Genomic DNA, 14,736 nt, shown 5'->3' with positions numbered 1-14,736 from the left:
AATACATTTTGCAAATTATTATTAATCAAAGASCTGGGACATTGTTCTGCCTTGGCCAAAGCACAAGCAGCATTACTGGCCCTACCAGAAATGGATGGTGGGTCTCTGTCTTTCTGAAAGCTGAGAACTTCACTGAAACAAAATGWGGGATTAATGTTTATTATATTAATTAATTTTAAATGAAAATTGTGTTMAAGACACCATTCTATTCAAATGCAAGACTAATGTAATGGTATTATGTCCATTAAGGGATTTTATTTGTTACATATTTGAACATAATATACTTTGATTGGCTTTTATAAAGTGTTTTCAGCCAAACAGTTAATAACTGGATCTATTCTGTATGTTTTCTCTTTAATCTGCAAAGATTCATGAGTAAATGCTATGCTGCTATTAAATTGTTGAAAATTAATGCTATATTTTAYTATATAAATAGACAAATGCATAAGYATCTACTCAAAAACAAATGCAAAGCAAGTTTGACAGAAAAGGGTTACAGCCTAAAGAAAARTAGCAAAAGCAACCTAACAGAATAAACTAGAAATGCCAAATGTTTCATTTGCATCTATCATGAGTTAACAAYTTACAAGCACAGAAAAATAAGGAAAAATAAAGTGCACGTACCATATCCACCATGACTCATAGCAACTCTATTGTACTTTCTGCTGTTTATAAAGCTTGTTAGTTGTAACTCACAAAATCATAAAATCATAGACTTGTAGAATGGTTTGGATTGGAAGGAACCTTAAAGATCATCTAGTTCCAAATCTCCCACCCTTAACCCCAAGGGCAGGGACACCTTCCACTAGACCAGGCTTCTCAAAGCCCCATCCGGCCTGGCCTTCCAGAGATGGAGCATCCATAACTTCTCTGGACAACCTATTCCAGTGTCTCACCACCCTCATTACAATTTATTCCTAATATTTAATCTAAACCTACTCTCTTTCAGTTTGAAGCCATTTCTCCCTGCCTGCCACTATATGCCCTTGTAAAAAGTTCCTCTTCATCTATCTTATGGGCCCTCTTTAGGTACTGGGAAGCTGCTGTATGATCTCCCAGGAGCCTCCTCTTCTTCAGACTGAACAGCCCCAACTCTYTCAGCCTGCCCTAATATGGGAGCTATTCCAGCCTTCTAATCACCTTTGGCACCCTCTTCCAGACTCATTCCATCAGAGCCACATCCTTATAACGTTGGGGACCCCCGAGCTGGATGCAGTACCTGAGATGGGGTCTCATGAGAGTGGAGTAGGGGGGTAGAATCCCCTTCCCTCAACGTGCTTGCCATGGCTCTTCTGGTGCAGCMCAGAACTTGTTTGGCTTTCAGCACTGTGAGTCCCCATTTCTGGCTCATGTCCAGCCTCTCACCACCAGCATCCCCAAACCCTTCCCASGGCTGCTTTGCCCAACCTGTGTTTGTGCTTGGGATTGCTCCCACCCAGGTGCAGGACCTCACAAGTGGCCTTGTTGCACTTCATGAGGTTCTCAGCTCATGCCAAGCTAATTCTGTGAGAAAGTTATTCCYTGCTTCTCTGATATGCATAAATTGAGCAAGAGCAGTTGCATGAYTGTCACAGCCATGAGGCACTGACGAAGCTGCGGATAAAGATGTGATACTGCAGGGATCTTGAGTTACAGCTCCCAGTCAGGATGACAGTTTTATAGGGTGTCATGTGGACTAAAAAATTATTCAAATAAGGAAGAATTTTCAGTATAACACAGCTTTTCAAAACCATAATATGYACCTCACAAAATGCCACATTTCCAAAGGGTGGAGAGGCACCACAGCCTTTCAGACCTCATGTTCCAGGGAGCAATATCTAAGACACGAGTGATCTCACCACCTGCTCTGTTTCTTTGGGTGCCTCACTCACCTCCTTTCAGATCCAGCTGCAGGCTCTGGTCTATCAGGATAGCTGGTGGCTGGTTTGTCTGCAGTGTCTACAGCTCTCATCTCTCTGGCAATGCAAGCAAAGCCAAACATGATGCTAAAATCACCATTGTTACAGTTTGTGGCAGTTACCAGTGACTATGMAATGAACTGAAGTCATTTAGAACCATAGARTTATAGCAAAAGCAGGTCTTAAAAYAATAAAAATGTTATCAGACCTTTCAGATGCTCCCTAAGCCTCCTTGGCCSTGAGTCAGAACAGAGCTGAGCTTTGCCAGGCCTGTGCAGAACCAGCCTTGCCACAGCAGCTCCCCTGCTCTGCCTACTCCCTGCCTTCCACTACAGCTTTTCTGCCAACAGCACTGGGATTTATAGTGCTACAAGGGTTTGTGGTTGCATTCAAACTTGTAATTTGTTTAACCTGTTCATGAAAACAAAAGGAAGACAACTTTCTTCCAAATGACTGCTAGACCCCACCATTAATAAGGAATCTAGTTCCTAGTAGGATATCATCAGCAAAAACTAGGCTTGCTGTTAATAAGAAGGGTTGCTATGTCCTCTTGAAAAACAGCTGTCACTCTGTGACAGGGGACTTTRGATCCAACATTGCTAGGACACATGCTGGGAAACGTGGTAATGGCCACTGGGAGTGATGCATGCTGCAAGGGACAGGGAAGGGGCACTGGGATCAGAGGACAATGATAGGTTAGCAGGACAGGGAGAGGGGGCYGAAAGGGTGTTGTGGTTTAACACCAGCCATCAACTAAGTCCCACGCAGCCATTCACTCACTCCCCCACCAGCAGGATGTGGGAGAGAATCGGAAGAGTAAAAGTGAGAAAACTYGTGGGTTGAGATAAAGACAGTTTTGTAGGAAAAGCAGAAGCYGTACATGCAAGCAAAGCAAAACAGGGAATGAATTCACTGCTTCCCATGGGCAGGCSGGTGTTCAGCCATACCAGSAGAGCAGGGCCCCATGAAATGGTGACTTGGGAAGACAAATTCCWTTCTTCCAAACATCCACCCCTTCCTCCTTCTTCTTMCCCCACCTTTATATACYGAGCAAGATGTTCTATAGTATGGGACATCCCTTTGGTCAGTTGGGGTCACCTGTCCCAGCTSTGCCTCCTGCCAGCTTCCCAAGCACCCCCAGCCCCTGCAGCAGCGTGGCAGTACGAGGAGTACCAGAGACCTTGACACTGTGCAAGCACTGCTCTCCTGTAACAAACATCTCTGTATTATCAACCTTGTTTTCAGTACAAACCTGAAACACGGCCCCATATTAGTCACTGTGAAGAAAATTAACTCTATCCCAGCCAAAAGCAACACAGACAAGAGCAAAGTAATGCAGCAGAGAGAGGTGGGAATACAAACTGGAGGCACAGTAACAGCTCTGCSTGGGACAATGGAGAATGAAAGCCACATTTGTCAAACAGCCAGAGCAAAGAAACATTTTCCGCATGTGCRTTGGGGCTCCATTTTGACCTTTACACGTGATTTTGGGGACAGTCAAATTCCTCCTAAWCTTTCAGGGGGGCACTAAAAAAAAGACCTTAACACCCCATCAGAACCAGGTTTACATGTTTCACGGAAATATGACTGTAGAACATCCATTATTTTAAACCACCCTTCTGAGCTCTGCAGTTGCAGTGTAGGTGGGAGGTGACAATTCAGATCTTTGAGTCCCAAGAACTGGCAAAGCGGGCAAGTCATATTGGCTTGGGACTGGAAAGCAGCTGTTGTTATATAATTCCCTCTCATCTCCGCCAGAACTGCTGAGAAGTGGTTTGTTATTTACAACTGCTATAACTGCTATATTTTCCTACTTGTAGTCACCATGGCTTCCTATTCAAACGGATTTTGGTTATATATGGAAGTTTTATATGTAATTTAATATCTTTAACTGTCTCCTGGGGCTACATACTCCTCATGCAATTATTGCAGCTTGGTACTGCAAGACTTGCATGGCAGCTATGCAGAAAGTAATGCCTTCAAACCAGTCTATGGAGTTAAATCCCTAAAAACCGACCTCTGCTCCTGAGTGTTGACACTGAACCCTGTCAGAGCGCCCAGGACCCTGTGCATTCACTGGGGAGAGAGCAAAACAACCCTGGCACTCAGGATCCTGCTCACCTCCCTCAGAGAACTGCTTTTTCATTGTACTTAACAAGCACCATTTGGTGATGCTGCTGTCCCTGCCGAGCTCAACAGCATCTCTGCACAGCGCTGTGYTCTGCAGAGCAAACAATCCCCAAAAGACCAGCACTGTAATCTCCTTTCTTAGTCTCACTGGGCAGCATAGAGGGAAGACAAGTMAAAAATGGCATTTCAAACATTGTACAGGTGATGACTGACCTYCCATACAGCTGAAGCTATTACATTYTTCCTTCCAAGATTTTCTTTCAAGGATCTGTGTAAACAGACTGCATTTAATTCCTCATCTGCARTAACTAGAGGCAAGGGCTGATCTTTCAGGAAGATGACAAAGTTCAGGRTTTTGCTGGTATGAGCTTGCCCAGCAGGGCAGCAGCAAGGAGCTCAAATAAGCACCATTCTCAATTATTTTTTTCCCCAAACAAACTAAACCTGGAAATTTATAATAAAATACATAAGAACAAGAAATGCCATATTTTTATAACATCCTATTCATGTATTACCCATTCAGAATTCCCTTACTATTGATCAAACTCTAACCGAGCTGTAAATGCTTACTTTAAAAGCCTATAAAGGTGAAATTAATATTCCTTTACAAAAATACATTTCATAGCTGTGTGCTTGAATTATCTCATAAAGGTTGTGAAATTGAAAACAACACACAGTCATGTTTTATCAAATGAAAATTTCTAAAATATATTTTAGACTTGACTCTCAAGAAACAAGATCTCTGCTCATATTTAATCTCTAGGTGGGAAAAYGAAATGTTTTGCAAAACCATTTATGCCAATGAAACAAAAGCAGTTATAAGTGAGATGTAAAACCCACAGTGAAAAGCAAAGCTGCCTCACATGCTGCACTTTCATCTCACAGACAGACACATCTCTCCCACTTGTGTTGGCACATTTTTGTTGGCCGTCTCTACATGTTTAGCAAATGCATCAGMATGCACTCAATACAAGAAATATTTAACAAGAATAATGCTCTCTAAAGAAGGCTTCCAGTCTGAAACAATTGTTTCCAAGTGTTAGTCCTTTGAGTAGTGAGAGGCTAGAAATCCATTCCTTACCTTTTTGGTGTCTGTACATTTTGTCTATGTCTTTTACTGATTTTTTTTCTTTCTCATCCACAATCCCTAGAGATATCTGCATGCAAAAAAAGGTCTATACACAAGACCCGGTCTCATATCACAGCTTCCCTTTAAAAGAATAAGAAAATAGAAGAAGAAGAAAAAAAAAAAGTAAGTTTAAATTTCCATGTTAAGACCAAATTTCAGGGTTTTTTTCCTTGGTTTTAAGCAGTCATGGAACATTTTCTACTGTAACGTGCTACTCTCCTTTCCTTTCTAGCTTTGATAGTATTCACTAACATTGGAAATAATTCCCAGTATTTCTTCCCTATACTATGGGAATAAACACTTAAAGTTTGTGAGGGGATTAAGTACATAATGGTGATAGTAAATAGACTGAAGTAAGTATTTGAGCAGAAGTTAAATCTGAATCCAGAACCAAATTTGGTAGAAAACCTGTTGCATCCTGCTAAAGATTTCCCTGAGACCAAATACCTGCAGCATTTTTGGAGCTGTAAAATGCCTCAGTGGCTAGTTACAAACTCTTTGTGATATATTTACAGTTCACAGAAAAAAATATATAAAAAGTAAGTATAACTGATTTGGCACAGATTTGTTTTTTTTTTTCTCTGAGAACTTTTGAGTGAACAGAGAGATAGAACTGATTCCATGTTGCAGAGGTGTACAATTTCTTTTTCCTCACACTTCAAACAAGAGAGGAATGATATAAGACACCAATGGGATATGCTGGAGCACAGGTTTCTCTACACAAAGACAATASCTGCCTCTTGTCTATCTCCTCTACYGATATCAAGTGACCCAAAGAGATATGATACAGCTGCTGGCGGGCAGAGCTTAATCCAAAGAGCACTGAGATAAAGCTCAAAGGCTTGAGGAAGCACCAAAAGTCTTAGCAGAGATTAACTCAATCCCTTGACTGAAGTAGAGCATCTACTATTCCCTACTTGTCTCACGGGGTAGAAGCCTAGTTGGCAGAATGATTTCCTGTGGATGYTAGAGCTGAGGCCACTGCCAAGGTTCCTGTTATATAACCTGGTTGCTCACAAATACAGCCTATCCTGAGCAGCTTCCCTTGGCTTTTTAGTTGTAAAAGATTACATTCGTTGCGGATTTTGTTTGCCATTTTTGTTTGGGKTTTTTTTAAGTTTTGTTTGTTTTAAATTGTCWCGGTTTCAGTGTGACAATCAAGTGTTTTGAAGAACATATATACTACGGTATCTTAACAGCTTCCTTTGCAATAACGTATTTTGTGAAGCTTTCCAAGGAAATTATTTCTCTGCAAAAGCTTCTTTAATTTACCTGACAGAGACCAGTGTTGTCTAATTTACCCATTTTGGAATGTTTGTCTCTGGCCAGAGCTAGAAAAGGAGAAGAATCTGATTACATAAATGCTATCAAATACCTGAATCTTTTACCGTTTGGTATCATTACTAGCAATTTCAGATGTTACGTAGCCTCTTCAGGGCAACTGCTGTAAAATATTAACTGAAAATGGAAATCTACCAGAAACATTCACATTGCTCACATGAACTGTCATGAATATATCCAAAAGGACACCTACCTAATTGACAAAACATCCATAAATATTTACTTCCTGATAAGTAAGATAACGTGCATGCACAAAAAWTTTAAAATTAAAAGCAAAATAAATAAATGGAGATTAAGTTTTCAGATACCTGTAAAGCATGAGCTGTTACAGTGCTGCTTCCCATCCATGTCCCAGTGGGACTGCAGCTTTGCTGAGCCAAATGCTCTACAGTATGATAGGTAGATTTTTAGCCAACTGTTCACCACTTTTATGGGTATAAATCAGAAGTAAAAAAACTTATTCTACATGTATTCAAGATGAATACATCTTCAGTTCAGGAAGAACATATGCACAAACATTCCTTACCTGAAGCCAAAGTTCTCTTTCACTGGATACTAGAATGGTGGGAGATAAATGGAAAAAAAAAACAAAAACAAAAAAAAACCAAAAAAAAAACCAAAAAAAACCCCCAACATTATTTTCTTTATTATTTTCTTTTTAATCTACCAGTATTAGTCTCGTGTGTCTATTCTGTGTGTAGCAAAAATTTAACTTGTTGTGAGACAATATTATTACTTTATTAAGAAATAATAAATGCAAGTGCATTCAAGTTGTTACATCAGCAGTTACAATGCTGATCTGTAAGAKGGCATAACAATCCTTCAGAGCAAAACAAGTCCTTTCACAACCACCTCATTCTGGGCACCACCTTTCTCTTGATTATATATAAACAGCAAAACAGCTGTCAACTCCTAAACTCACTCAAATGTCCTTTTAATCTGGTTTTGGTTCACAGCATAAGCACTTTCTAAGGTTAATCCTGAATAGGCATACGCTCAACAAAAATAACCACAAAAAGAAATTAAAATATTGTAGGTAGAGTTTGCAGAACTAGTAGGAATTGTGTTAGTAATTAATGAGAAAATAATTTTATCATTGCTCCTATCTTAAACCYCAAAAGGCAAGGCCAGTCCCTGTGAGCAACCTAATCTGGTGGAGCTGAAGTTTGTCAGGAAAGTGAACAAATCATATAAACACGTTAGTTAACTGCTTAATTGCTTAGTTATATCTCAATCTTTAAGTCATATGGAAGAGAGGGAATTTAGATATAAAACATACTGGCTTGTTTATTTACATTTTGACCACAGGCTCTGCTTAAAAAATATCAAAAGAAGCTCAGTTGGAGTTCCACAGATCATATTATTTCTGAAAGAAGACATCTAAACTTGAGTACAGCATTAGCAATGAGAAGAAATATTGCATTATTAGGTTAAATTGACACAGTTTACCCAATTCCAAATCCCACCCAGAGATCTGAAATCATTACTTTCTTGCCCAGAAATGTTGGTTAACTAAACAGGTAGTTTTACAGGTAGTAAACAGGTCAGCAGGAAAGTGAAGTTTTATGGTCAGCCAAAATAGTTTTGTGCAGGAAAAATGCTGGATTCTGTACCWGTGAAAATAATATTATTTTGCTAATGTGATAATGGATTAATTTTTTTAAAGGTATTTCAACATGATGCTTTAAAAATGCACACTCAAAATGCAGGAAATGCCATTTTTCAAGATCACACAAGAAAGATGAGTTCTACTCATTCGTGTGTATGTGCATTACGCTGTTACAATTGCACACTCACCTTTTCTTCAGAGAAGTCTGATATTACCCTAATTAAGACAAATGTATGAGAAGATGTAATAATAACCACTCGTGCATCAGGAACCTGGAACTTGACAGTGGTTTATTTCCATTGATTTGCAGTCTGAATACCATGTACGGGTTTTCTTGTACAAACAGATTTTAAATACTAACTCCAGAAAAAAGTGGCAGAAGTATAATATATTACTGTACTGCTGTATCTTTTTATTAATACTATAAACTTGCTTATAAAAAAGACAGATTATAAATTAAAACTGAACAGGAAATATGAAAGCCACTTTTTTTCAACTAAAATACACATGTACATGTTATAAATCAGCCTGTATATTAGTAAAAAGTTCAAAGTTTAAATTTTTCTTCTTCTTTTAAAAAGTTCTGATGACTACACAACTGCATTTGGCAGAGCTGATGTCCTTTCAAAGTTACTCACCTCACTGGATGCTGCACATGACCATGCAATCCCRAAATGGAACAATCTTTTTAACACTGAGGCTGAGGAAGTTTTTTCATTTCAAGCTATTTTGCACCAACATCCTCAGAACACCTACCACTGCCTATCAAGAAACTGTTAAATAAATACAAGAGTATAAGCAAATTAAAAGCAAAAAACAGTTATTGCCTGGTACTTGTCTCTGTTGTGAGATATCTGTCATCATTTTCTGCTTGGATTCAGAAGCTAAGCATGAGCACACTGACAAATCACTAAAGCAAATTTGAAATTTTATCCTCAAAAATCCTATCAACCAACTTTGACACCAGAAGAGAAAAAGCAGACAGAAGGAATATTCGTATTCAGGTGCTTTTGTACATTTGTAAGGAGTAAGGAGTACTAAAATTTACAAGTGGCATTAATGAAACATTTAACTTGCACACATAGAGTGTACCAGCCAAATACAACAGGACGGACAAAACCCAGTAGCTGATGTTAAACAATTTCCACGTGTCCTAAGGAAGGTGCTACACACAAACTGTCATCCACTGAATTTTCTGAAGAGCAAGCCATTCACTGGGATAGAAAACAATGATACTGACATAAATCTTCCCTTTCCTACTCGCCCACCACCCTTATTTTRGGATTCACTCGCTGCAAACCAATTCAGCTCTTGCAAACCTTGTTTTGTGTAACAGAGACTGTTCAACTCACATGAAAATTCTCACGTATCCATTGCACATATAGTGACAGAATGTCATCATCTCAGCAACATAAGGAAYTCCTGAAATGAAACATCCAACGTGTCAACTAATTCATGATTGTGTTGTAAAATACAAGCAAAAATAGCATCACAAAGCTCATGCTCCCTCAGACTGAAGCTCACATTTGCTCAGKTTAGAATTAAAGCATTTTCTACCTGACTTATAGACCATACAAGTGCATATTGAAAATCAAGCTCTTCTTCTGACTTATTATCAATTATAAAAAGTCTGTTGACCAAAGTCCCTGGACAGGYCTAAGGATTAGCTGAGTTATGCAAGTGACTAGTGAAGGTTAAAATAATCAGGCACTGAAAGTATGAGCCAGGACAATATTTGTCCTTCCTTGTTACTGGAATTGTTGAACAGAGGACATAAGGGAAAACTTGCATCTATGTCCGCTTTTGCTGGGGGCAAGTGACAATGTTAAAAGCAGYTCTGCAAAGCTCCATCCACATTARAAAGACTGCTTTCATAAAACTACTCCATGAAACTGCCTCTGCTCCCACTCAAGCAAGGCACCACCAGCTTGCACCTGAACCCAGTGTCTCAGCTGAACTTTAAACACCACAGCTATTCAAATAAAAATTCATTTTCCAAGTGCCCAAAATATCTGAAATGCCATTTTTGTAATTTCCTTTTAGACACAGTACGTAATGTAAGCTGCAAAAACAAGTGCCTCATTACATGCTTCAGCAGTACASCCTCAATGTCTTTGCAAACTAGTTCAACAAGTAACCTAGTTTTTTTCAAATTCCTGAAAGTTATCTGCGTGTCCCCGTGACTCATGCAGTAGATAAATTGCTGAGGAACTCTGTGGGAACCCATCCCAGGGTCCTGCACTGCTCATTTTTAACACTGCTTATTCTACTTGTGATATTTTAATATCATTTTTATCGCACASAGTGAACRCCATGCAGTACCRACCCTTTTCGCTTASCTTACTGAGCATTTCTAAGGTTTGTGACCACAATCAKGATACAGCTAAAAATGGTAATTTTAGAAGACCGAAAATAAATGCGTTTGAGGTTTTTTTTGGAAGTTTGGGAATTCACAACTTTGAATTAATTAATTATATCCAACCCAAAACTTAAGCAGCCCAAATGAAATGTTTTTAATCGGTTAACACATCACTCATATTTACTGATGCTGTATTAATASTTTCATGTTTAGAGTCATGTGAGTAGTCATTTTCCCCATAAACTACCTCTGTTCCTGATGCACACATCCATGACTGTAACTCTGCCTTGCTCTCACCTCAAAACTCGGCTTTCCAAAGATTCAGTAGTTAAGAAATAGTGGACTAGAAAGACTGGGTTTTTTTCCATYGTCTGCACTTTAAAGGAAAAGCACAACCATGCGTAAAGAAAATGAGCAAAAATACTGTATTTACTAATTTCCGAAAATAACGTAATACTTAAATCTACCTTTTGTATCGCATAAACCAGTAACAAATATACACAAAATCGTTGTCCTGCAGCTCTTTATCACATGTGCTCAATTAACACTGATGCATTTCAGCTATGTAGTTACTTTTTAATCCTAACTTTCACCCACTACGCTTCTGCTGTTTAAGGATGGGGCCTTCTACTATTTTGAAATCAGGGTCTGATTTATAAACACACATGCACGTTTGCTAATACATTTTAATAACTTGCAAGGCATTTCCATCTTGTGAGGGGAGTATCTCAGTGAGCTGTGTCTCCTTATGACATTACTTCTATTCAACTAACAAGAGGGTGCCAAGGTGTCACTAGTGACAGGACCAATCTCAAGCAAGTTTGGGACTAGCTGCAGAATGGAGGCTTCCAAAGCTCAAGCCCACGTGTGCAGAGTCCAGCAAAAAGCTGGCTTATCACCAACCCTGGTGTCACCAGCTCATGTACTATGCTTGAGAACTCCTAAGGCATATTAACATRCTAAATCGCTTCTCATTGGCAAACAGATACACTAAGATCTCTTGCASTAAGACACTAATTACAGATATTCAATTGTCTTTACATGCTTGCATTTCTCTCTTTCACATACTGACAGAGAGCGGAATTATCAGCGGTTCACAACTGAAAAGCACTGCACCCCTTCTTCCCACCTCTCAATAGGGGRGACTAAGGCAGATAAGCTAAATAAAAGGTCCTTTTAACCCACACGTAATTCTTCCCCCCACCAGGAATGCACAGTGCAGAAAAAAAGAGGACAAGTAAAATTATATTCTTTATTCATTCCATTTTAGCTGTGGATATTCCTATTATACAAATACAGTATAAATTCCAAAATCACAATATATTACAAAATAAAAAAGTACAAACTGCATTACTTAATAAATATATCTAACAAGTTAATCAGAAAGTAGAAGAGACAGAGTTCAGATTGAAAACATTTAAATGTTTGACCCAGCAAACCATACAAACCTCAATTTAAGTGTTTTTTCTTTTCTTTTAAACCATGACATAGGATACCATTCCTGATTTCTTGATTAGAAAATAAAGTGAATAAAATGTTGTGATCAGATAATGATTTGTTGGTGAAACAACAGTGCCAAAAAAGAAGCAGGGCTTATACAAAAGACACCATAACCCCAGAAACAAGAACACAAACACTGAGGTGCAGCCAAGGCAATTACTGCCAAAGCAGGAGACTATTATCTAGTCACAACATTCTATTGCAAGTTAATGTTCTGTTATTACAGATAAATAATATAAATGGAGCAGAGGGCGAGCCAACCAGGCAACAAGAGGCCAGTTTACTCAAAACAATAATTAAATACAGAAGAGTCAATTGCTCCCTGTACTGTTCACGTGTAGCTGCATTCCAACTGCCTCAAAAGGACCTGTTCTGTGCTCCAGGCAGAGAAAGCAACTGTTCCTAAAAGCAATCTGTTCTCACTTTGCTGCACTTTTACAAAAGTCATTCTTTCAATTTTGCAAGAAAATACCCACAATATTTTCATCAACTGGGGGGTCAGTTTGACATCAACTTCATTTGGTAAAAATATAAGGTTTATGGGTAAAAAACACAGCAAAAAATAGCTGTTACATCATAAGCCTTATTTACAAAATCTGTTTACAAACGTTTTTTGGCTGTACAGCTGAAAGCCAGATACTAATGTAAGATGTAGAAGATGGAGGTAACAGTTTAAAAATAGTGTGCAAAAAATACATTCTCATAGAAAATAGACAGTGGGGAGGGGAGACACGAACATACACGGAGAAATCTGCTTGCAAATAACCCCAGCCTAAGTTTTTACAACAGAATATTACAAATACATCTTCATTTATCCCCCACAATCTACAATCCTTCTCAGTCTGGGGTGCTGCTGCTTCATTAAGGATTAAGGCATCACCATCACAGCCAGCACACCTTCTCTCTGTCTCAGTCCCTGCAGCAAAGCTCCCAGCCTGCAGCCCAGGCAGTCTCATGAGCAGGCATTCTGCTCAATGTACATCTTGGACAAGGACACTGCCATGGACTTGGCCAGCTCCTCATCCCGTCTGCGCTGTACCTGAGTCTGTCTGCACCACGCCTCGTACTCTGGGTTGGGGCACATGCGGTCCAGCACAGCATCGTAGTGCCCATTGCTAAGCCAGCTCAGCCAGATACTGGGCCGTGTCGGGTCCTCGGGCCCCAAGTAGTGAACCATGGTGGAAACGGTGGGGCTCTCGGGCCGGCCGCCCGTGGTGAGGTGGATGTTCACGTTCAGCATCTGCCCCATGGCCAGCAGCTCCGGGTAGCCGGCCCAGGCCCCGTCCTGGGCGGCGCCGATGAGRAACTCTCCCACGTCGCCCTCGATGATGGGGTTGAAGTGGTCTAGGTGGTCGGCRATGTAGTGCACGGTCTGCTCGCGGAGCTCGCCGTGCAGCCGCTGGTCCCCGTACACCGCCTTGCAGACGGCGCGGTACAGGCAGTTCCCGTCGGGGATGATATGGAAGCGGAACCGGCCCTTCTGCCGCAGGTACTTGTCCTGCTTCTCCACCTCGGCCAGGTACAGCGCCAACTTCTCACTGCGCTCCGTTCTGCCGCCGGGCCCCCGCCGCACGTCGGGCCCCGCAGCCTCCTCCTCCTCCTCGCCGGGCGCGGGGCCGCCGGGCTGTGCAGAGCTCCCGCTCCGCTCCGCGGGGCCGCAGCCTGGGGCCAGCCCGGGCTGTGCGCCGGCAGCCGCCGCCTGCAGCGCCTGGCAATGCTCGCTGAGCCGCAGGCTGCGGTTGCTGGGCTCATCGGCGGCGGCCTCTCCGTCGCCCCCGGCCTGCCGCACGCTCTCCAGGATGCCCTCCAGCCAGGCGCGGCTGCGCGGCGATGCCGGCACCAGCTCTCCGGCGGCCTCGGCGCGCTGCACGATGCGGATGGGCACGATCCGCTCCAGCGGCCGGCGGCGGCTGACGGTGACCTGCGCGCAGGAGCTGAACTGCGGGCCGGCCGCYGGCCGCCCGGCCGGGCCCGCCGCGGGGCCGCTCGGCATCACCTCCAGGCAGGACGAGAAGGCAGGCATGGCGGCGGCGCTGCTGCTGCCCCCCGCGGGAACGAAGCTGTCTTTGCCGGAGCTCTCGGCGACCGCGCTCGGGCCCGCGGCGTCTGCGCTCGGTGCCTCCGCGGCGGGGGGTCCGGGCGCTAAGGAGACCTTGAAGACGGCGGCGGAGCTCGGCGAGGCCGCGGCGGCTGCTGCGGTGGCGGCCGCCGGGTAGTGGGTGATCACCGAGCTGTAGAGCTGCATCCTCGGCTCCCCGCGGGCGGCGCTTTATAGGCGGCGCCGCCGTCGGAGCTGGGGCGGGGAGCGGCAGCGGGGGCCGCGCTGGGGCTGCCGAGGAGGATGAACCGCCCGGGTAAAAATAAACAAGGGCATCACCGCCCGCCCCGCCCCGCCCGGGCCCCGCGGCCGCGGCAATTCCGACTGCGCCACCGGGCCGGCCCCCCCGCGGGCTCCGGCCCTTCTGGAAGCTGCGGGAGCGCGGGAGGGGGGCGGGGCTGCCGCGGAGCGTCACCGAGCACCGCCCCTGCTCCTGCCTACGTGGGGTCGGTGTCACCGTGCTTCATGTGCGGCTCGGGCACGAGTAATGTTCATTGTGTTCATTCGCTTCTGGAGCGTCCCTGGCACACGCTGCTGTTTGTTCACCTGCAGTACCATTGTGGGAAATGCAGTGTATGCATACGACAATGTGTAATATAAACCAGCGCACGTTAAGAGGAGAGGTGCAGTCTAAAACATGGGTCTCATCAAGATCATTGATAATTGGTTTAT

The 14,736-nt window shown here is 42.7% G+C and overlaps 1 protein-coding gene across 1 annotated transcript; it reads right to left on the bottom strand.

Moving 5' to 3' along the window:
- Nucleotides 1-11,989: 11,989 nt before the first annotated feature.
- OTUD1 (OTU deubiquitinase 1) lies at nucleotides 11,990-14,428 on the bottom strand. The gene has a single exon (XM_057383813.1). The coding sequence runs from the start codon at nucleotides 14,209-14,211 to the stop codon at nucleotides 12,919-12,921; it is 1,293 nt and encodes a 430-aa protein (XP_057239796.1). The 5' UTR covers nucleotides 14,212-14,428; the 3' UTR covers nucleotides 11,990-12,918.
- Nucleotides 14,429-14,736: the final 308 nt, after the last annotated feature.

Source organism: Malurus melanocephalus, unplaced genomic scaffold, assembly GCF_030028575.1.
Source record: "Malurus melanocephalus ecotype Western Australia unplaced genomic scaffold, MMel_1.1 scaffold_14, whole genome shotgun sequence".
Taxonomy (NCBI): Eukaryota; Metazoa; Chordata; class Aves; order Passeriformes; family Maluridae; genus Malurus; species Malurus melanocephalus.
Note: the sequence above shows the minus strand (reverse complement) of the source record. Positions and strands in the feature narration are given on the sequence as shown.